This window comes from Manis pentadactyla, chromosome 19 (genome assembly GCF_030020395.1).
Source record: "Manis pentadactyla isolate mManPen7 chromosome 19, mManPen7.hap1, whole genome shotgun sequence".
Taxonomy (NCBI): Eukaryota; Metazoa; Chordata; class Mammalia; order Pholidota; family Manidae; genus Manis; species Manis pentadactyla.
The window spans coordinates 1,128,749-1,150,830 of record NC_080037.1 but is presented as its reverse complement, the minus strand read 5'-3'; the positions used below and the strand labels follow the sequence as shown (position 1 = coordinate 1,150,830).

Genomic DNA, 22,082 nt, shown 5'->3' with positions numbered 1-22,082 from the left:
GCCCTTTTCCAGGCGTCTGTTAGGATAGGTGCCCCTGGAATAGTAGAGGGACTGATGCAAGTCCTTCTCCAAATGCCCCTGGAAAATCTCCCACGATGACCCTGCTTTTACCACTGCTTCCTGAAGATGTCCTGCATCCTCCTTCCCACAGGCACGGTCCTCGTGGTCCTGAGTAAGGGAAGGTAAAGGCCCAGCAGTCGCCATGACAGTGTTAGGTGTGTGCTGACCGCCTGGCTTATCTTCCACCATGGGATATAACTGAAGGGTTTATTTCTTATGTTTTAGAGAAAAAAACCAATGCAAATGTACGGTCCTGAATATTTCCTTCCTGCATTACAATGAGGCATCTTATATACACACTTTGGAGACCACAGTCTTTGAAAATGGGATGCAATTAAAGATTTTAACCAGGGGAGGGATGAGATGAAGTTGGTGTGCTACAAAAACTATTATTGGTGCTTCGCGTTGCCAGGATTTGCACTGGGCAGATTTGCACCGGGTGGATCGGAATCCTTGATCAGAGAGACACAACCAAAGGAAGCAATTAACTAAATTAACACAGTGACGGCACTAGAGAGGCATTTAGTCACGTATGGGAATGGAAAGGAAACCTGCATTGCGAACAGTGGTTTTAAATAAGACTAATGCCACAGATTTATATAAAACTTCAGTGAACAACATCATATTTGAAACTCACAACTCCGTGGGGATAAATGGAACCAACACCCGAGGCTGTACTGAAGAGGCAGCTACTTGGAGGCCAGACGGCTGCGGAGGGGCCAGGGCTGGGACTCAGCTGTGGCCTCTGTGGCCGTGGCCTCTCCTTCCCGCGGCACTGCTGTGCTCTTCTGGGGGCCTGTTCCCTCCAGGCCGGCAGTTCTGAGATGCTCTTAGTGAGGAGAAACAGCAGCTCAGGAGCCCTGTGCAGGGGCCACAGGAAATACCATGCCTGAGGGTTTGGAAGATGCCAGGCCTTAGGCAGCCAGCAGAGGGAAGAATGCAGGCTGAGCCTAAATGGCCTCAGCCCTTCCTGAGCAGCAACGAGTTCCCGTCACAGCCGCTCCTGCTGTGGGTCATGGAACTCAAGGGTTGATGCTCAGACATCTGTTATCAGAGAGGAAGGGAGGCATTTTCCTTGAGTCTTGGGTGTAGGCTTTTAAAAGACCAAACTCGCTCTTAAAACATTCTTTCTCAAAGATGCAGCTTAAAACTAGCACTAAACTGTGTTAGGTTATTTTAAAAGAACACCGGGTTTTAGAAGTGCCCTTAGAACAGTGAAGTGAAGTTTCAGAGACACTGGATTTTTGGCAGATTGTGACTGGAAAGATGCTGAACTCACAGCCTTTATCAGCCATGAGCCACTTCCCCTCCCACTGAGGGCCAGGGGTCCCGCAGTCCAGCAGCCTGGCTGGCACCTGGCATGGGCTTGGGGAGATACTGCTCCTAAAGGGTCAGTGATCAATGAGCCAGCATCTCCCCAGGCTCTGCGCCTTCCAGCCTAGCCCTGCCTGTTAGCACCCAGCTCTCCGCCCTGCCCCCCCCCCCCCCCATTGCAGGAAAACACACTTACACGTGAGGCTGAGGTCAAGAGTGAGGTCTTCAGACAAGTCTTCCTCCCCTGGACCAAAGGAATCTCTCTGTGCCATCCCTGTCTCAACACGACGGCCAGGATTTCTGCTCTCCTGTTGTGTTAACTGTTTGCACATCTAGGCAAGGAAACAAGTACTTTTCCTTAACCAAGTAAGAGCCCTGGCCTTTAGGACTGGCAGCGGGAAGAGACTCTAGTTAGAAAGGGTGGGCTTCTCCTGACACCCTCCTTATGGGGCACAGGTTCCTCCTGCTCAGCCTCTGCCTCGTCCCCTCCCTCCCGGGCAGAGGCCGTCTGTGTTTCTAGACTGCCTCAGTTCTTGAAGTTCAGAGTCAAGATTTACTTTCTTTGATCAATCTTGCAAATTCTGTTTCCATCTGAACATCTACCATGTAACTCCCAGATGATTGATTCTGGAAAGTACCCACCCATCCTTTCCCCCTTCCACTCTCCCCCTTGTACACCCCATTACTGGCACGTGGTCTTACTCTAAACTCAAAAGGATCCCATCAGAAACCTGTGCGAGGGGTTCACTGGTGGTGTGACTATTTCCAGCCTAGATTGGAAGCTCCCTAAAAGCAGAGAATGTCTTTTTACCTCTGTGTCCCGTTTCAAGCTCAGTGCCTGGCGTACAATTGGAAGTTAATATTTATTGATTTTTTCCAATTGTGACTTATTCCACAAAATTATGAAATTATATAGACATATAATGCTTATATATTTATAAAGTGGTAGAAATAGGCTGAGTTAATTTTTGTTAATTACTGTCCATGTTCGTATACTTTTGAAAGTGATAGAATTTTAGACTAGATGGGACACAGACAACAGGTACAGCCTGGCATGGTCTTGGGCAAACTCGGGTGTCTAGTTGTTCTGGGCATAAAGCTCAGCAGTGCTGTCCCATCAACCGGAACTCCCGCTGGGACAAAATGCGAGGAACACCGCAAGGTCACCAGCTGGCATCAAATGCTTCTCCTTGGCCTCTTACCTTAGTCACACAACCCTGTCCCTTGAGTCATCAGCAAAGCCACCTCCAGTCATTTGTTTAAAAGTTCAACTACTGTGCAAATTCTAGGCAGTCTCTTAGCTCCCTGACTAGTCTTGTTTCTTGGGCTTCTCCACCTTATCTTTCCCAGAATTCTTTCTGCTGCTCTAAATTTTAATGAACAGAATTCCCTGTTTGCCTACCATTCTTCATTCTCTCCTCTCCCTCCTAGGCCCTGACTTTGTATTTTGCTTTCATACCACTGTCTTCTTGTAAGGCTTGAGTTCAAAGCTATCAGTTATCTATTATTCTATTTCCTGTGAACTTCTGACCCTTCATAAATTAAATTTGACAAAGTCCTGAGATTAACAAAGGAAATGCCCGAGTCACAGTAAGGGAGACACACAGAAGTCCAATATACTTGGGGATTTTTCTACTCATCCCAGCAGTTCTGTAAAGATCCAGGAGAAATGCAGTGTGACTAGAAGTGTGCTCAGATACAAAACACGAGTAACCTTTTCTTCCAAGAATTACATTCCTTTAACAGAAATTATTAAAGACAGAAATTATCGTTCCTACACAAAATAAGTACTTGGTGGATTCCTGTTGAAATGAGAACACATTTGGCTTTTGAATAGGGCAGAAAATCAATCATGAAGGGACTGGCCCCAGGAGGTGGCATCTGGGACAGAATCAATTCTTCCTGTCAGTAAAGTCCTCCGGAGAGACAGAGAACTCTGCGTGCATGTGTATGTGTGACCAAGTGTTGGGCCCGTCCAAGACGTCCCTTTAGACAAATTATGGGTAAAATAATTTACATTCAGACTCTGACATTGACTTTGTCATTTATTTCCAAGCAATTGGATATAATGTCTATATGGTAATAATAGATGATCGCAAACTAAAATTACTAGAGACATAAAAATCTCGGGTGATTTTGACTCTGAGTTTATTTCTCTGTATGTGGAGCCACAGAACTGTAGGAGACAGGGAAGAAGAGTTCCTGAATTTTTTCAGGAGGAGGTTACAGAGAAAGATCTTTTTCCCACTTTGGGAAAATGAAAAGCAGTCAGAAAGTTAAGAGAGTGGTGGTTTCCTGGTTAAAATGCTTGAACACACTTCCTGTTAAAGGAACTAAAGTTCGGAGCATTGCAAACATCCACGCCATTCTTCCTAGAAAACGTGTCTCGGAGCCATTTCTTTAGAAATTTTTCTCATAAAATTCCTGGAGAAGCTTGAATACGGCAAAGCAAACAGGAAACAGAATTCAGTCTGTGGGAGGTGCAGGGGAGAAAACCTGGTCTTTGAAAATGTGGCTGCCTCTGAAGGTCGTCACGGTGCAGACGGAGAGAAAGCAGGTACCATACAAAGCTGGCACAGAGGCTGGCTGGGGAGCAGGCGCTGTGCCAGCGACTAGCAGGCTGCGTTTTGAGTCTCTAAGCTTTATTCTACCTTTTCACATGAATTCTCCCTCTGCAAGAAATGTCCCCTCCCCAAACACTCTTTTCCATGCTATTTAAGACAAGTTCAGAATCAAGTTTGTAGAAATCCACCGTAATTTTTTTTTAGCCTAGGGTGGCAGAGGTCTGGAAGACTTTTCAGTCACAGCACATTTTAGAGTTTGGACGAGGCCCACCGTTCCTGTTCAGGTTTCTGTTGGCAGAACGGGGGTGGCCCCTGTTCCTGCTTGTCTCTTTGATGAAGTGATTTCGCAGAGCGGCCGGGTCTGTCTTCGCCACGTTCTGGGGCTCACTGCCCACTCTGTAGCTGCACATCCGAGAGGCGGTCTAGTGCCCGGAGTCCAGTGCATTGGGACCAGGACTCGAGTCCCACTGGGGGCACCTGCTGGGCGCGTGAGGAGGCAGGAGAAGGTGGAGAGCTGCGCAGCACTGGCGGCCAGCTGGACCAGTTAGCAGGTTTTCAGGATCTCGCTGCTGCCGGGCGGCTAGGACAGCTCAGGAGTCAGTGCGGCCCCTGGAGGGACAGGGGCGTGTCTGGGGAGCCTCACCCGGTGACGGGTTGCGGTGTCCCCAGGCGGGGACCCCTCGCCTCTGCGGCCCGAGCCCAGGCCCAAGCACTGCCTTGGAGTCCGCCTGCTGCCCAGGGGGACACACAGCCCCTGCCTGCCTCCCATCTTGCCTTCGCCCCCAGCAGTCCGGGCTGATTCTCTGACAGCCCCGCTCCCTGTGTTAGCAGGTGTCACATGGTTCTCTTGATGTTCAGCCCATTTTCCTAAGTCTCAGCAGCCAGGAAGTTGTGGAAATGTGTGGGACTAAAGCCACAGGGTTCCCAAGAAGAGCTGAGGGGGGCAAACAAGCACGGCCCCCTGCCCCACGGTGCCCCTCACGTCGGCGGACCCTGCGTGGGGGCTTTCCTTTGCACAAAGGCATGCAATCCAGCGCAGCACGGCTGGGACATCTGGGGGCCCTGAGGCTGAGCACGTCTGGTTCCTCTGCAAAGGCTCCCACCTCGTTCGGCCAAAGGCACCCCTCGCACCTGCTCTCTCAGGGTGTCAGCACCCAGCACAGACAGGGAGAGCTGCGGCAGCCCCTGCGTGACATTCGGGAGGCTGAGAGCCTCGATGGCCCCTTACCCTGTTCTGTGGGAGCTAAAACACCCCCCTTTCTTAGTAAATTCAGAACACCCAGCTCTTTGTCATTGTTGCTAACTTTTGCATAGTTTCTCTCCAACAGAGCACCCACCCTGTCCTGAGGGGCACCTCCCTTCACAGCCCCCTCCAGAGATGGTGGCCCACTTCCAGGGGTTATCCAAGTTCACTCTAAATTCCTCTGGGAGACAGAAATGGGAGCTGTGAGAACCTGTCTAGTGGTGACCGACGTCCTGGGGCCTCCCACCATCCTGGTGCCCAGAAGCGGCGTTCGTAGGCTGCAGGGAAGGCCCCTCGTGGCAGGGCCCCTCTCTGCTGGCTGCACCCCTATGATGCCGGGTTGGGGTGCGCACCTCCGCCCACAGGAAGGCCTTGACGCTGGCGAGCACCCCGCCACCGCAGCACAGTGCAGGAAGTCCTGGAAACTCCGGCTGCAGTGGAGGAAAGAATCAAGATCATGGCGTCACACATCTCCTGGCTGTTCAGTGTATTGGGACCAGGCTTGTCCTCTCTTCCTGCAGCTGCTGGTCAAGCACCCGAGTAAAGCGCTGCGGAGGCTTGGAGAAGTGGGGACCTATTTTCTCCTCTCAACGAGTTTGCTCTCCAGCTGAGGAGCGGACCCATCTCCTCCACGGACAGCAGCGCGTGTCAGTTGGCATGGGGAGGTGTGTCCCTCCTGGTCAGCACGAGGACATTCCCATCTCTGAGTCAAGGGCAGAAAGCCTTCTGTGGGGCAGGGAGTGGGAAGCAAGTGTCCAGGCACATCTGAGAAATGGGAAGTCAAAGCAGAACACAGCAGGTGTGTGGCTGGGCTTCAGCAGCTGCTGTGCCAGGTGCGTTCTTCATCCTTGATGACCTGCCCGCCACTGCGTCCAGAGGGACGGGCTAGAACTGTGAGCTGGCGTCGAGGCGGGGTGGTAGGGGATGTGGGGCTGTGCCGGGTGGGTCTGCAGTTCTGTTTCCTCCAGTTTTGACCTGGGGTTTGTAAACTGTAAAGGCATAAACGCAACTTTCAACAGAAGTGAACAAAGCCCCTATTAGGTTGGGAAAACAGGATGGCTAAATACTATGAGAACCACAGGCCCAGCACGGAGTCCCATCACCAGGCCAGGTCACCAAACTGGGGCTTAACGCCCAACCCTTTTACCAACCAACTATAGGTTCAGCCTCTCTCAGATATATAGTCTTAACTGGTTAACCAGGAATTTTCTGGCCAGCACCAGTATGGTAATGTGTCATGTATGCTGTCCATTCTTCAAAGGAAGATGAGGTAATCCACCTAAAAGACCCTTTTGTCCTCAAAGCAAGGTGACCACACACTAAATAATCCTTTTCTCTGCTGATGACTTCCTTTAAAATTTTCCCTTTCTGCAGCCCTTGGGAGCATCTCTCTCCTTGTTGGGTGGGATTCTCCCTGGTTCATCAATCACTGGATAAAGCCGATTTAACCTTCACATTTACTTGGTTGAATTTTGTTTTGACAATCCTTGGAAATAATTTCCACTTAGACATAGGAACCATGTGCAAGGAACCATGGTAAGTGCTCGGCATCAGCATATCGTGTAAAAGAACTGTTAAGGAGGTACTATCATGAACCCCGTTTTATGGATGGCAAAACTGAACTTTTAACCCAAGGTGTCGGACTCCAAAGCATGTCTTGTGCCTCTTTAAATGTTTGAGTTAAACTATTAATAAGAGAAAGTGACCTGAGCGTCCTCCTGGATTTGTCGCCATAATTCATATCTCGTCTCCTTGCAGCCGTTGGGCAGCTGTGGTAACCCCTGCATCACCTTGAATGCCCACAACTATCCAGTTCTCAGGACGGGGCTTCTGTGCACTTGTTTTTGCTCCCTACGGGCTGAACTTGTGCTGAGGTCCTGTTCTGTGTCTCCTCTACCCTTGGACTGCCAGGTTCCTGGATGACACCTCACTGGGAGGCTAATTCACCTCGGAGAACTGAGATACCCATGGGCCTGAAAACCCTTGATACTATTGGCATGGGCTGCTATCCAGGGTGCTGCGCCTCCTCAGTCCGCCCGCACAGCTGTCAGGGCCTGCGGTACCTCATCTGGCCGTGGGCCCGGGGTTGCAGCTGTGCGCTTGGAGGTGTGGTACCCCAGGTACGAGCCTCTGCATGGTTATATGTACATTAAGGACTTACGTAAATATATGTAATTCTTAATGATGTGTGCAAATGAGTTTCTTAAACTATGACTTTCATTTCAGAATGAAAGGGTGCTGAGAAATATTTGATGAAAAGGAGGCATTGGTAAGATTACAACCACTGAGGTGTTGAGAAGAGGAAAAGTCCAGATTCTGGGTCAAGGTGAGGAACATGATAAATATTAAATATAACCTAATTCAGGGTTCTGAATATTAAATGTTCGTATATGTAAAGGTCTTCCGCCCTGTGTATAATAAATACTGAACATTGTTAGCTATTGTGATCATTATTAAAATGGGGTTGATATATAACTCATGAGGTTATAAATATTAAGTGAGATCCTATAGAGTGCCTACTTAACAGATATCCAGTATCACTATTTCATTGAATCTTGGAAGTACCATTACTTTAGGTAACACCAAGAAAGAAAAAAATACTGCCAACTATACTGTTTTTATAAATAGTAAGGCAGATCCCAATTTCAGGTGTTAAATATGAAAAATTTTGCTCCAGAGCCAAAATAGTTTTTCCCCCCTTTCTCCTTCCTACTATTTAACTAGCAGGGAGTGTACGCTCCCCAGAATCTGCAATTCTCTTGCCTATTTCCCTTCCTACCGACTCGAGGCCTCGCCTCCTGCTTCCCTGGCTCCAAGCACCGTGGGTTTCCGGCATCACTTTTATACTCCCCGCCATGACGCCCCTTCATTTTCTCTGAGCACTTCAGTGTGAATTCAACTGCTCAGCATACTAATTCTCATGATATGAGATAAATGAATATAAAAGTAAAACACAAACTTCTTCCTAGTCCCCTAAGGCCTGCAGTCTAATGTTTAGGGTCAGTGTGTTTAGTGATGTGTTACATATGTCCTTAGATTAAGGGCATGGCGATGTGACCAGGCACTTCATATATGAACAGGAACTAACAAAGACTGGGAAGGAATTCACACTTGAGAAAGAAATGGCAGGTGTTCCTGGGAACAAATTTATATAATGTTAACAATGGGAGAAAGGGGGAAAATAGGAAACTTTCTTCAAAATGACCAGAGATCTCAACAAATGCTCAGGTACCCTATTTTCTTGGTCTCACCCAGCAACTGTGAGGTTGCTCATTTAGCTGGTCTGGTCTTGGATAAACAAAACCAAACAAATATCATCATCTCAGGAAAAATAACAGCAAAGCAGAAATAGAACACTCAAAGTTTCTGGTTATTCTGTTTATTTCAACCAGGGCACGCAGAGGACATTACCTAGGGTGCTTAAAAGTCATTTCAATTAGGAATCTCTTTAGTCCTTCATCAATTATTTCAAGTGTTTTAGTCTCAAATACATTCTTCTCTTCTACAAACTTCTGAAAGAGATGAATCCCTCCGCCTACACCAAAATAATGTGCTTTGCTGGCTAAAAGCACCCGTCCATTTTCATTTAACAATCTAAGGAAGGTTTGGTGCAGAGAACTGTAAGAATCTGGATTGTAAATGGTTTCTGAAGTGAGGATGAGATCGTATTTTTCAAAGAGTTTTTCACTGCTTAGTACAAGCTTACAAAACTCAGACCACTCCCCAGAAAAGAACCGGCATTTACGTAGTTTCTGTGCCCCTTCTGATTTCCTGCACCTTTCCATACCTGCTTTGTTTACACCATGTCCTTCGTCTTCCAAGGTGGCGTTGGCCACTGCATTCGGTAAGGTCACTCCGTCGATCACGGCGCTGTTGTAGTCCTGAAAGTGAACTTCTCTGGCCCCTCCTCTGAGCGCAGTGACACCCAGCAACCCTGACCCACAGCCAAGATCCAGCACCTTTTTCCCAGCAAATTTCACCTTGGCCTTCGTGAAATAAGCCAGGAGGTCAAAGGTACATTCCCATATTTTTAAGCCTCCCTCATAAACACCTGGAATTAGATCTGAATGAGCAGAAAGGCCTTCTGCAGCGGCGCTCTCTCCAGCAGGGTTCTCCTTCAACAGGACAGTCTTCACTGCTGGCCCATCAGCGGGCTGGAGACCTGGTAGCCTTTCCACCCTTTTATTTTCTAACACCTTCTTTAGGTCTTTAGGCACAGCATGCTCTTTGGCACCTGTTGTCAAGCGGGGCTGTGTACCAGGTGGCTCCGCGTCACCCCAGCTGTTAGGTGCCCTCAGGGCGCTGTCTGCGTCTGGAGAGGGCGCCGCCCTTCCCGCTGACTTAGGCCGCAGACGATCCCGAGGTGGGTCAAACCGTTCTGCACAACACTCTCTGCCCCTGTGTTTACCTTTTTGACTTTCTGAGACTGGAGGCTCTTGTAAGGAATCCAGGGCCAGAGCTCCATCTCCAGGGGGCGATAGTTCGCTCTCCAGATGGCCTTCTATGGTGAAATTAAACTGGAAAGTCATCCTGCCATTAAATGCCCACAATCCTTAAATTCGAAGGAAGATTCAACTTCTGGACGGACGGGTGGCGCACGCGTAACCTGCCCCAGTTATTCAATTAGTTCTGTTGGCGCTGCAGTTACAAATACTTAGAGATGTTTCCAAATGCCTCTGAAGGTCTCCGCCCCTTTCACATTCTTCGCTCGGGCAGCCGCGGGTGTGCGTCCGCGGACACCTGCGCCCGGGGCACCCGGGGGCCGCGAAGCCGCAGTTTGGGGCGGCACCTCCGGCGAGGGCCGGGCGCGTGGCCAGCCGCCGCGTGGAGCCTGTCCACGGGGCCTGCCCGGCCCCCTTCCTTCCCCGCGGGCCCAGCTCGAGCCCGACCCGGCCTGCCCCTCAAGGCCCGGGCGCTCCCGGCGCCTCCACGCCCCGTGCAAGGCCACCCAGGCCTGGGGACGCCCGCGGCCCTCCAGCTCCCGGGCCTTCGGCGCCCAGAACCCGGCAACACGTGGAGTCTCCGCGCGAAGAGCGCGCACCACCGAGTCGAGTCCTCCGCGTGCCAGACAAGCCGCTTCCTCTCTGTGGTTAGTGGGGCAGGCCGGCGGAGAGCTCGCAAGGCCTGCCGGTCCGGCGCCAAGCTTCCGGTCCCGGAGGCGGGCTTCCGGTCCGGCTGGGAGCCGGCGGGGCTCGGGCGCGGCGGCGGCATGTCTCAGGAGCGCGAGGAGCCGGCGAGCGCCGTGTCCCTGGGGGAGGTGAGGAGCTGGCCGGAGGCGCTGTGCCGCCGGGAGCTGCCGTCTGTCCTGCCCCAGCTGCTGATATCCTTCTCCGGCCTCCGCGGGCGGGCGGGCGGGTCCGGGCGCCCCCGAGGCGAGCGGGGCCTGGGCTCGGCGGGGCGCGGCGCGGGCTGCCGGCCGGGGGAGACTGCCGGCGCTCGCACGCCCGAGTGGGGAGCCCGGGCGCGCGCCTCGGGCTGAGGGGCAGCGGAAGGCCGCGGTTCCCCGGAGCCAAGGCTGCAGAGGGGCTCGGAAAGGGAATTGCCCCCGGCCCTCCGCCCTTCTCCGTAGCTGCGGGCTGGAAGGAGCTGCTGCCCAACCGGCCTTCGCCCCCTGGGTTGCGGTGACTTAACTGTCTCGTCCGCTGCAGGCTGTTTTCGGTAGCTTCCTTTGCGGTTGAAAGTGTGCCTGGGGTCCTAGCCCTTCGTTGTAAAAGATAACGTTTAAAGTTACATCTTTGAGCTCACCTTCAACATAAAGCTATACTGAAAAAATACTCCACGAGAGTCTCACGTTTTTACAGCAAAAGCCAGATGTAATTAGCATTACGGAGAAGTCCGTGGCCCCGGCTTTGGCACGATCCCACTTAGATGCCTGAGCGCGCCCTTAGCCATCCTGCAGGTGCGGAATTTCTGTCCTCAGAATTTGGTTTTTGATCCCTAATGCCAACAGTTAAAAGTACAGAATATGTACCATGCGGGGTGTGAGGGTTTGGGGGAACAAAGATAAGGAACACAGCTTGTAGAGCGGACTTCAGTAATTTCAAGTCAGCATCCCCACCTGATTTTGCATCTCAAACTTCCCAAAGGACCCAAACATGTCCTCCCACTTTTTTCATTTAAGTAAGTGGTTTCCCCAGCCGAAACCTTTAATTCTCTCTCACATCCAGTCAGCAAGTTGTTTCTGAATCCATCCACTTCCCTCCATCTCCATTGCTGCTGCTCCGTTCCAAACGCCATCACCTCTTCTCACCTGGACTATTGTTAATAGTTTCCTTGCTTCTACTCATGTTCTATAATCCACTCCAAAAAAACTCACAGAGTGGAAAACATACTATTGTGTCTTTTCCTTTTTAAATCACCTCCTATTGGCTTTTAAAATGAGGATAAAATCCGAAGTTACCTTTGAGGGCTGGGCTTCTCTAAGCATTGTCGTCTCCTGCCTAGCTTATCACACTTTATCTGCAGATATGGGAAGCTCACCTGTCTCAAGATCATGCTTGTCGACCCCTCAGCCTAGTTCTCCCAGCCCTTTGTACATCATCTTATTTAGGTCTCGGCTCATATGTCACCTCCTCCATGGGCCCGTTTCAGAGCCCTCAATCTTAAGTAGTCACCCCAAAACTCCAGTTTGTAACATGCTTATCACATTACCCTGTTCAGTTTTCTAAAGAACAGTTTTACTATTAACAGAAATTAGCTTGTTTTTTTCATTTTTCCTCACCTACACTGTAAGTTTTACAAAGGCAGGAATTTTGTCTTCACTGTATTCAGCATCTAGACTAGTGTCTGGCACATCTCAGCATTCAGTTAAGGGCTAAAAATGCTGTTATGTTTTAAAGTGTCTGAAGGTCTCATTAGACAATTTTTTCCCCCACCATTTGGTTGTATTTTACCTTCAACATAATTTTTGACAAATGAAAGAAAAGTTTTTCCATAAATCCTCAATCCCATCACCCAAACATAATTATTTTCATGTTTTGTGTTTTACATACTCTTTTCCAGTCTTTACCTGCATGTCTACATAATCATAAGTTGTGTTTCGTTTTGAAAGAGGCTAGGCATTTTTTGGCCTTCACTGAAATTTTTCCATTCTGTTAGTAAGATTTCAGAAGAATCAGTTCTTGTATTAATGTAATGGGATTATGGTTTATTTTTCGTAGTGACACGTTCTTTAACACTATCATTTTTTACAGTAAAACATCTGGATGGTATATGAGTATGTAGTTTATAACGTCACTCGTGTAATGAACGTAGGAAAATTTATTGACGTGTGTCTGTAAGCTGCTGCTGTGTGAGAACAGCCTCAGTCTGAAGGTTGGTAACCTGGGTATGCAGGAAGCATGAAAAGAGCAAGTGATGAATGGCTTAAGATGGGCTCAAAGTACTGTAGACACACTGAGGAAGAGGAAATTTCCTGTTGTAGAAACCAGAAATCCACAGATTATTACAGCAGTTTCTCATCTTTCAAAAATGTGTTGTGACTACAGATAGTTTGAAAAGGCAAGGTTATCTCTGAGCAATTTTGAAGATATTTCCTTGAAGTATTTTCATTGTATTCTTTGCTTTTACCTAATAAATGTTTTTAAAAGCAAAAAAAATTAAGCCAGTAATTTGAGTCTAAATTCAGTCTCTTACTGATCACTGCTTCAGCTTCAAGAAGGGTCCTTTGTACATTTATTCTTAGTAAATAGTGAATATCCTATAATTGCGATACTAGTATCTTCCTTAATTTTTTTACTCTATGTATCAGCATTCTGACAACTGGATGGAGCATATTCGTAAGTAATCTTACTGCACGGTTTCCTTTAAGGTCTGAGTCCCACACATCTTCATGTTATTCCCTTCCTGGTGATCTTCCTGTACAGTCTTTGGAAACTTCATTTACTTAAAATGACCAAATTATTCCAAATCAGACTACTTAAAAAGTTTAAAATTCCATTTTAGATAGATCCAAAAGTGTTTTGTGTGATAATGCATGTGTAAGCACACAGTAAATTTGAAGTGTTAATTTAAATTGTTAAACTGGTTAGACATGTAAAACATTCCCAGCCTGCTTAATAACTCTCAGCCTCAACTACATTTAGTGTCAGTTAGAAAATACTTTCTGAGTTACAAAAAGCTGACTGCTTAGGTGATGACAGATTTGTCTTGTGGAAAAAGTTGACTTTCTGTCTTTATCTGTTCATTCACTGTATTTGATGTGATTTATTTAGTTAGGAGAAGAGGTGGAGAGTTAAGACTGGTCTGCACAGTTCATGGATTCTGTTTACATTGCACTTGGTTGTGGAATATTTGTAAATTTGAAGCTGTGTTGGCTGGTGGGGTCTAATTTTTTTAAGTAACAATTATTTTTTATCCTGAGTATGAGAGTTACTCATTGTATCAAATTTGAAACATGCACAAAAGCAGGAAAGATAATTAAGCATCCATTAATCTAAAATGGTTAAGATTTTGGTACAGAACATTCTCATCTTGATGCTGTGTATTCCTGCCAGCCTGTCTGTTATTCTGTGTATCTACACATTTATTTGTACTAGAATTGGGATTATACTACTTTGGAACCTTTTTCATTTATCCTCAAAGTATTGTGAACATTTTTTCATGGTTTTAAATAATCTCTGAAATCACTTTAATGACAGTAGATCATTGCCATCCATAAACTTGTCCTCATATGGATAGATGTATGGGTCTCTCCTTCTCCTGAGTTCGATCTTGGTTTTTTGGCTATTATTTCAGAACTTAACAGTTCCTCTATGTAGAATAGACCATTTTGAAACTGTACAGAGCTCTGGGTGGGTCGTACTTACACATTCTTGCATTCGGGAGAGGGCAGTGGTCTTTGTTGGCTGTCATGACTTAATATTTCTACAAAATGTTTCTCTTTGCTTTATAGAAATTCTGAAAGTTATTGTGGAAATGTTTTTACCTCATATGAACCACCTGACACTGGAAGAGACTTTGTTCTCACAAGTGCTGCCAAAGGTACTGGACTGTTAGCATCTCGATCAGCCTGCGTGTTAGGAAGGCCGCTGAAATCTAGCCTGTTTTAGATCATTTATTCTTAATTGTGGCTTTTCCCTGCAGTGTAGCCAACATATTTGAAATACAAATAAAGCAGTAATAATAGATCTTATGTGAGAATAGGATGGTATTAAGTGATCACCAGGTGATCAAAAACTTATATTTTTAGTTAGTATGGATCTTTTATCATTGAATATGCATTATTTGTAGCCAATTTAATATCCTTTTGTATTTTAATGAAATGAAAATTTGAATAGTCCCTTTGTTGTATCTTCTCTGAGAGTTTATTAATAATTGTGATTTTCACTGTGTGAAAAATGGTGCCAAAATTTCTTAAGCAAACTCTTTAAAAAAAGCTGGATTGATAAAATATAGTAACTCAGAGAAAACAGTAAATGTACTGACCACAGTTACCATTTAGATACACATTACACTTTTCTCGCTGAAAAGCACAGTCCTAACTTTGTTTTTAACTGAGGGTGCTAAAGGTACTTTGTTGCCAAAATGAAGCATTTTTTAATGATAATTTTTATTGGAATTGATTTCAAGGTTTAGTTTTTAAGTAAATAATCTGCATTCCTTTTACTCATATTTACTCAGTTGTTCTCTATCTAAAGAGTTTCTTAGAATTTGTTCTTGACCACCAGGAAGAGGTCCGGCTATTGAAGAGATGAAAAGAAGAATTTTGAGTGTTAAGAGGCTGTGGGAAACAATATCCTCCTTGGTTGTTTGTGTTGTTGGCTGTGTGTTATTTTTGCAAGGTTTAGGCCATTTAAGTTGTTGTGCAAGATCTGGTTATTAAGGTCTTACTTAGGCTGGTTAAGTTTTCACAAAGACACTTAGTTCTGAGGCACTTGCTGTGCCTCTAACCCAGGAAGGTATTTTTACTATTTTGGGTGGGTCAAAGGGGAACTTGGTTGAAGACGGGTGAACAGGGAATTCAGCACAAATTCATTAGCACCGCCGGAAAGTACCTTGTAAATACCTGTAGGAATGGCCATGGTTAAAATTGTTATTTCGTATTGTGTAAAAACTAGCCTTTTCCTTTGTTAAATCGCCAAAACAATAAACTTTGATTTTTTTTTCTTTAATGGACGTTATTAAGTAGATTCAAACCACAGAAAAGGAAGACCAGTTTATGTCTGACGTTTTTTTTTAAGAGATTGTATATAGAAATACTTTACATATATATATGTATGTATGTATGTATGTATGTTTACTTATATATTTGTCAATGTATATATATTTATTAGGTGCAGGTAAGCTTGACAATATCCCATGGCTGATACGAATAGAAAGTCAAATCATTTGACTTTTTTCTTTACGTAGTTCCTTTTCCAGTGATTTCTGTTTTTCCTGTTTATAACCTGCTTCGTATTCACAGACTGTGGAATTATTTGATGACATGATGTGTGAATTAACCAGTCACGCTAGAGGATTATCAAGCCAAAACGTAGAAATCCAGACCACTCTAAGGAATATTTTACAAGTATGTTCAATGTAATAGAAGGGGAGGTGGGGGAAGGAGCTTAAAGAGTGTGAAGATTTTTGTACCAATATATGTTCTTTATATAATGGCCCAATGCTGAAATTAAGTTGATAGAATTAAAGATATGAAGGGCAAAAACATAAATTCTGAGTTTTTATACACATTTGTGCTGAGTGAATATCTGAACTTGTACAGGAGACATATAGTCCAGATAGCATGCTCTGTCTATAATTTCAGAGCATATGTGTAGAATGCCTGTCGTGTGCTTTGATGTGTGGGTTAGGACTCCAACTTCTTTTTTTCCCTAACCAAATGGCTAGCAGTTGTCCCGGTATTTGTAGTTCTGGTAGACTGAAGTTCTGTGGAGGAGGAACATAGGACCCATTTTGCATTCTGCTGTGTCCCAAGCACCCACCATACTGTCTGATGCCTTTTCGATGCACAGAAAACATTCTGAGTGAAACTTCTTTCTTTACTCCCAGACAATGGTGCAGCTCCTAGGAGCTCTTTCAGGATGCGTTCAGCATGTTTGTGCCACCCAGGAATCCATCGTTCTGGAGAGTATCAATAGTCTGCCCTCCTCAGTCCTTCATGTAATCAAAAGTACATTTGTACATTGTAAGGTGAGTGATGGGTCTAAGGACACTTTAAATAGCCTAGCGTCCGTGGACAGGGTGGTTAAGTGAAATAGTGTTTGTTTAAAAGAGTCTGCATTTTATCCTATGTTATTGGAATGGACTTTTTCCGTAGAACGAATAGCATGTAGATAAGTATTTTTTCAAAATAAGTGGTTATCAGGAAGTTGTAAATGGTGGGCTTTTGTGGTTTCTTTGTTGTTTCATCCTTTTGCCTCTTTATGAAGAAAGAAGTGATAAGGATTTGTGTCAAGTCACAGGGATCCTGAAATCGTTCTGTCCTGGCATTGGTGGGTCACATGAATTCCCTGATGGTCGGGTGCCTGTAAGGGACACTGACCCTTATTTAGTCTGTGTCTGCCTTCCTGAGGCAGCGTCAGGGCCTAAACCCTGTCCTTGTGCTGCCATCTGTCGGCCGAGTGAGGGTCAGTCCTGGTCACAGGGCTAGCATGCCGTGCTCCTGACTGGGTGTTGCTGAGCTCCCCAGTAGTTGTGTATTTGCAAGGCCTTCGAGGTCAGAAATCATGTTTTTTTCATGCCTGCATCTCTTGAAGTACACTGTATGTGGATGTTTATTAAGCATTTGTGTAATGAGTGAGTTATGTGACTTGGTAAAAAGTGTTAAATTCAAGAGCTCTGATAGAATGAGTTAAAGTAATTTCGCTCTTATGCTGCTTATGATTTGCTTTTTTTCTCTCTCTTTTTTTAAACTTGTGATCAGAATAGTGAATCTGTCTATTCTGGGCATTTACACCTTGTTTCAGACCTCCTCCAAGCTCTCTTCAAGGAGGCCTATTCTCTTCAAAAGCAGCTAATGGAACTGCTGGATATGGTTTGCGTGGACCCTTTAATAGATGAGAGTGACGACATTCTGAATATGGTAGTAGGTGAGTACGAAAACTTGCTCTTTGGTATGTGATATGGATTGACAATAAATTGCTTGTCAGTTAAATTACTGAACCCAACATTTTATCTAATGATTCATGATAATCTTACTCATTATGACTTAAAAAATTTAAATCCTACATGACAAGTTTTTTATCTAAATTTTAGAATTTGTAAGATAGACATGTGATGCCTTAGGAAATTTCTCCACAGTGATTAACAGAACATCACACAACTTTATACTCTCTGAAGGGCCCAGATTCTGAGGCAGGTTCCTTTGAGTTTTTAGACCACAGCTCATGTAGTAAGAAAGGAAGTTTGCATTCCTTCCCGGGAGACAGACGTGTGTCATCCACATTTACACACTACACGCGAGATAACACCCATCCACCGTGATGTGCTCTGTTCTGAGCTGTGGCGGGATCTGCAGATGGCCACTGTGTTCCTGCCCTCACTCGCTAACGGATGGGGACCCAGTTGGAGGAGCAGTGCTGTGACCTGTAAGGGCAGAGGCTGTGATTGCGTCCGGCTTCAGTATAAGGAGAGTTAGTTGGTTTGTGTATCAGAACCATTTGCTCCTTAATTAACTGCCCCAAAATGTGTTGGATCAAGACACCCACTCTTATTTACTCATGATCCTGTGAGTCAGCATGTAGGCTGGGCTCCCCTGGGACAGCTGTCTGTTCTACGTGCTGTGACGTCGCATGTGTGGGGTCAGCGGCCTCAGCCGGAGATTGGCCGAGGCAGAAGCATCTTGCCAGCCATGGTGGGTCCCACACCAGGCAGGCTCAGTGTCCTGGTGGTGGCATCAGGGCTTCTGAGCAGCACAAAATCAGCCCCAGAATGTGGGCGTTTCCAAGCCTCTGCTGCCTTAGCTTTATTGCTTCCTGGTGGCCAAAGCACATCAAGCCCAGGGTTGGTGTGGACGGACATTGCCCAAGGGTGTGGACACAGGAGTGGGTATTGTGGCCATTCCTGCAAATAACCTACCACAGGCAGGCTAGAAGCCTTCCTTGGGTGCTGTGCAAAGTCATTTAAGTCTTTGTGGGGTTTTCTTTCCTTAGCAGTTTGACATTCAGGTTAGAGTATCTGTAGAATGTTAGTTATAATAGGGCACCACTTTTATTCCACTGATCATTTTCAGTTTTATTTAGGTGACACAGTAGGAATAAACTTCAAAAGTTAATTTTCTATAATTTATGAAAACCTTAAAAGTGTGACACTTATTATCAGTAAGGCTTTTCAAGAAGTTCTTTTCAAAATGCAGTAGATGTTTTAACAAATGTTAAAATTGTTCAGTAGATAACTGTTAGATGTTGGAGAAACTCAGCCCATGTGACATTTGAATGTCTTCAGAGTTCTGTTTATTTCTTTGTAGTTATTCATTCATTGTTGGATATCTGCTCTGTCATTTCCAGTATGGACCATGCGTTTCATGCCAATACTTGGAAATTTATAATTAAGTAAGTTTTTAAAAAAACTTTTGTAATACATTTTCCATGTCCAAAATCTTGCAAAGTTTTTGTATGGGTGTGTATAGTGCTTACTGCACCACTGTCTGATAATCCAGATACTGTTCATGTAGGTCCCAAACCAAACTGAACTTCTTTGCCCTGCTGCCTCCGAGATTCAAATGGTAGTTATACCCAGTTAGTAGTACTTCTGAAAGGATGGGCTTCGGGCCCTAACCTCTGGCCTGTTACTCAGTTAACCAACTGTCACATGTCCTAGTTCCAGGCTTGGACAAATGCCCAGTTACAATGACAGCTGAATGTCAGCCCTTCATTGTTTGCTTTTAAGTTGTTCAAATTTAAGTCCCTTTATGAAGTAACTTTAGTTGGAGCATTGTGAAGGGTCACTGGGGCTGGGGGGTGGGAGGGGTCCAGTCGACATGCGAAAGGGGTTAGAACCTCTACTTTGCATGTGCATAGACACTAAAGGTCAGTGAAGTACTCCCAGGTTTTCAGTGCTTTTCCTGCACACAGGTCACTAAGCTGCCTACGGATGCTAGTGCTGTGTGAGCGTGTCGCCTCAGAGCCCCACTGCGCGAGCGTGAGCCCAGTCCACGGCCCCTCGTCCTGGACCCTTGGGCAGCTTGGGTGACTTGTCTAAACCTCAGTTTGCGCATCTGAAAAGGGGGAAGCTGGTAGCACCTTCGAGTCCAGTGAGAAGCAATTGGGTTTATCAGTGGAAGTGCTTAGAGTGCTGCCTGGCGCATAGCGAATGCTCAGTGATAGTCACACACTGCGTCATCGCTGAGTGCCTGCCATTCACGCCCCGTTGCAGTTCATTTTCTGTCTAGCATTGAGTCTGATCTTTTAAAAATGTAAATCAGATCCTGTCACTCTGCTACTTAAAATCCATCCCATTTTACTAAGGGGAACAGCCAGATCCTCTGTCGCCCTGCCTGCCTCACCAGCCCATCGCTGCTGCTCTTGGCCCCCAGGCATTGCCGACTGTCCTGTCCCAGAGTGTTTTCACAGCTTTGCCTTCTGCCTAGGCTCGTGTCCTGGCCTCTGCACCTTGCTAACGCCTGCTTCTTACTCAGTCCTGCTGAGGAGCCGCATCTGCATGGTGGCATCCTGTGATATCCCCCCTCCAAGAGTAAGCTAGATGAGGCTTCCATTGCAGCGTCCTGGGCTTTCTCAGCTTAGCATTTATTGCAGCTGTAATTGGTTAACTGTCCCGACAGTTATTTAGTGTTGTGTCTTGGCTGGGCCAGAAGACCCACACCCACAGGGCAGAGACTGTGCCTTTTCATTTGCCTCCCTGTCGCCCGGGCCTAGCAGAGTGCCTGGCACACATGAGAGTTAATTTCTAAAGAGGAATAGAAAGTCAGTAATGAACACGGCAGCTTCAGAGGTCAAGTTGGCATATTAGTTATGCCGCAGGTCACGCCTGTGATGCACTGGGGTTTTTACACATTCCTCAAGTCTCGTTTTTATGGGCCTGAGTTACTTGATGTGTCACTCATGGAGACTGTTCTTTTTACCCGTTCAGGCAGAGCATTAAGCACCAGGCAGTGATAAAGAGTCAGCTAAAACACAGCGCCGTGGTCAGTAGCTTGTGTGAGGACACTCTTCTCTCCTTCCACTCCTGTGTGCAGCTGGCCGAGCAGACGGCAGAGTCAGACGCACAGGTAAACCCGCTCTGGCCGCGCTTCACACAGGAGCTCGCCGTTCCTCTGGCAATTGCTGTATCTCACTTCTCTCTGGATCGGTTTGCGTAAAAGGGTTTAATTAATTTTGTTTCTGTTTTCCTTATTTCAGTGTGTGGGATTATTTTTAGGGCACAGTCACTTTCACCCAGAACGCTGCGTGAGGCACCCGACTGCTCTTACTCCCTGAGGGTCAGCCTGTGCCCGCATTCACTGACTGACTGGTCTGTCGAGGCCTTCTCCTTGGAGGCCTTTCCTTCTTTTCCACCTGTGATGAAACCCTAATGCCTTAGTCCTGTGCTTATGTCAGGTGGTCTCGTACGCTCACAGTCAGCCTTTTCTTCCCCAGCCCATTGTAGCCTGTTGTGATGCTCTGTCCAGCTGTGTGTGTGTGTGTCTGTGTGTGTGTGCGCGCACGCGCCATTCCTGTGAAATTAGAGTATACTTAGTGTACTTTCGTTTCAAGAAGCCATAGCGTTGACTTGGCATCCCATTTATGAAACACGTTGTGTTCTAAAAATGTGTAATGTGCTTATTGGGAATTGTAGTTCATTTTCCCATAATAGTGTTATGCATAGCACCTTTTGTTTTCAGACTAGGCCTTAAATTTTATTTAACTGAAAATTGTCCTAAATTGCAGTATAACAGCTACCTGTAATAATTGAGTGGGAAAATGAATTAAGTATTTCTTCCTAAAATAATGACTGCATCCCTTCCTGCTGTAGGCCTGCAGGCTCGTGTGGGGAAGTCCTTTGTAACTACGCTGTTCTGCCAGCAGCTGTTGGGTGGATGTGTTGGGGTTCCCCTGGTTCCTCAGGATGGTCAGTGCCTGGGGCAGGGGTGGTCTGAACAGACAGCCTGGAGGAGGTGGCAGTGGGGGTGGGGCCTGAGGCTGGTGAGCAGGTGGGGAGCGGCACTAGGAGGGCTACTCTTTCCCCCTTTTCTCCGGTCTAGCCTCCCCTTACACCCCTTCTCTCTTTCTCCTTTTCCTTTTCTGGCCCCACCTCTGCGCAGCCTTTCTGACCCTCCCTTTGCTGAAGGGAGGCACTTGGTTGGTATCCTGTGTTGGCAGGAAGGTTGTCCCCTTTCGCACCTTTATCCTGTGCCTCTGCATCCTCAGCCCCACCTCTTCCCAATCTCCTTCGTGTGTATTTTGACACCACAGGCTCCCCAGGCATGGCGTGTAGGAAGAGGTTTCCTCCGCCCCGCGTGGCTCTCCTAGCTGCCTCAGAATCAAATTGATGTAAGAGTAACAGGAGAAAGAAATTTCATTGTAAAACATACATAGGGAAGCCATAGGCATGGGTTCCAAATCCCGTCACGGAGAATGAGGCACATGTGTCATCCTGAGCCAAGGAGAATGTCGTAGGGGTCTGAGATTTCAGAGGAAAAGGGAAGCAACTCACACAGGAAAGAGGAAGTGTTTGGTAAACAGATGTTTGCTGGGCCACACAGAAGCACTGGGGCACAGAGGGGAGTTTCAGCGGACTCTGCCACATGCTCCTTGTCTACCCTACCTCGGTTATGTCACGTGTAGTTTCTGTGGTGACAGCAATCTTCCTGGAGCAGGCTGTCTTATCTAAATTACTCTTATGCCGTTGAGGGGTGTGGGAAGGTCAGAGGTTGTTCTTTGTGAGTCTTGATTGTTTTCAATTCTGAAATAGTCTTCATGTCCAAGTGGCCTATCTTGGGGTGGCCTGCCCTTGGTCCCTCC

The 22,082-nt window shown here is 46.5% G+C and overlaps 2 protein-coding genes across 10 annotated transcripts in view; one reads left to right on the top strand and one right to left on the bottom strand.

Annotated features, from left to right (window-relative positions):
- Window positions 1-8,544: 8,544 nt before the first annotated feature.
- Window positions 8,545-9,969, bottom strand: METTL18 (methyltransferase 18, RPL3 N3(tau)-histidine). Its single transcript, XM_036900951.2, has one exon. It carries the CDS (start codon window positions 9,708-9,710, stop codon window positions 8,589-8,591), a length of 1,122 nt encoding a protein of 373 aa, XP_036756846.2. The 5' UTR covers window positions 9,711-9,969; the 3' UTR covers window positions 8,545-8,588.
- The window catches only part of FIRRM (FIGNL1 interacting regulator of recombination and mitosis), a 36,892-nt gene continuing 24,640 nt past the window's right edge, over window positions 9,831-22,082 (top strand). For 7 of the 9 annotated variants that reach the window (XR_008994906.1, XR_008994905.1, XR_008994907.1 and 4 more), the window contains exons 1-8: window positions 9,831-10,501; window positions 12,920-12,959; window positions 14,075-14,163; window positions 15,587-15,691; window positions 16,174-16,314; window positions 17,048-17,213; window positions 18,590-18,674; window positions 20,212-20,350. Coding sequence is in view for 4 of the 9 variants with exons in the window: in XM_057494972.1 (XP_057350955.1) it covers window positions 9,842-10,501; window positions 12,920-12,959; window positions 14,075-14,163; window positions 15,587-15,691; window positions 16,174-16,314; window positions 17,048-17,213; window positions 18,590-18,674; window positions 20,212-20,350 (1,425 nt within the window). In the remaining 5 variants the exon portion in view is untranslated. Of the gene's footprint in view, window positions 10,502-12,919; window positions 12,960-14,074; window positions 14,164-15,586; window positions 15,692-16,170; window positions 16,315-17,047; window positions 17,214-18,589; window positions 18,675-20,211; window positions 20,351-22,082 lie in introns of those variants that run through there. The other 2 variants (XR_005027818.2, XM_057494974.1) reach the window with 2 other exon arrangements.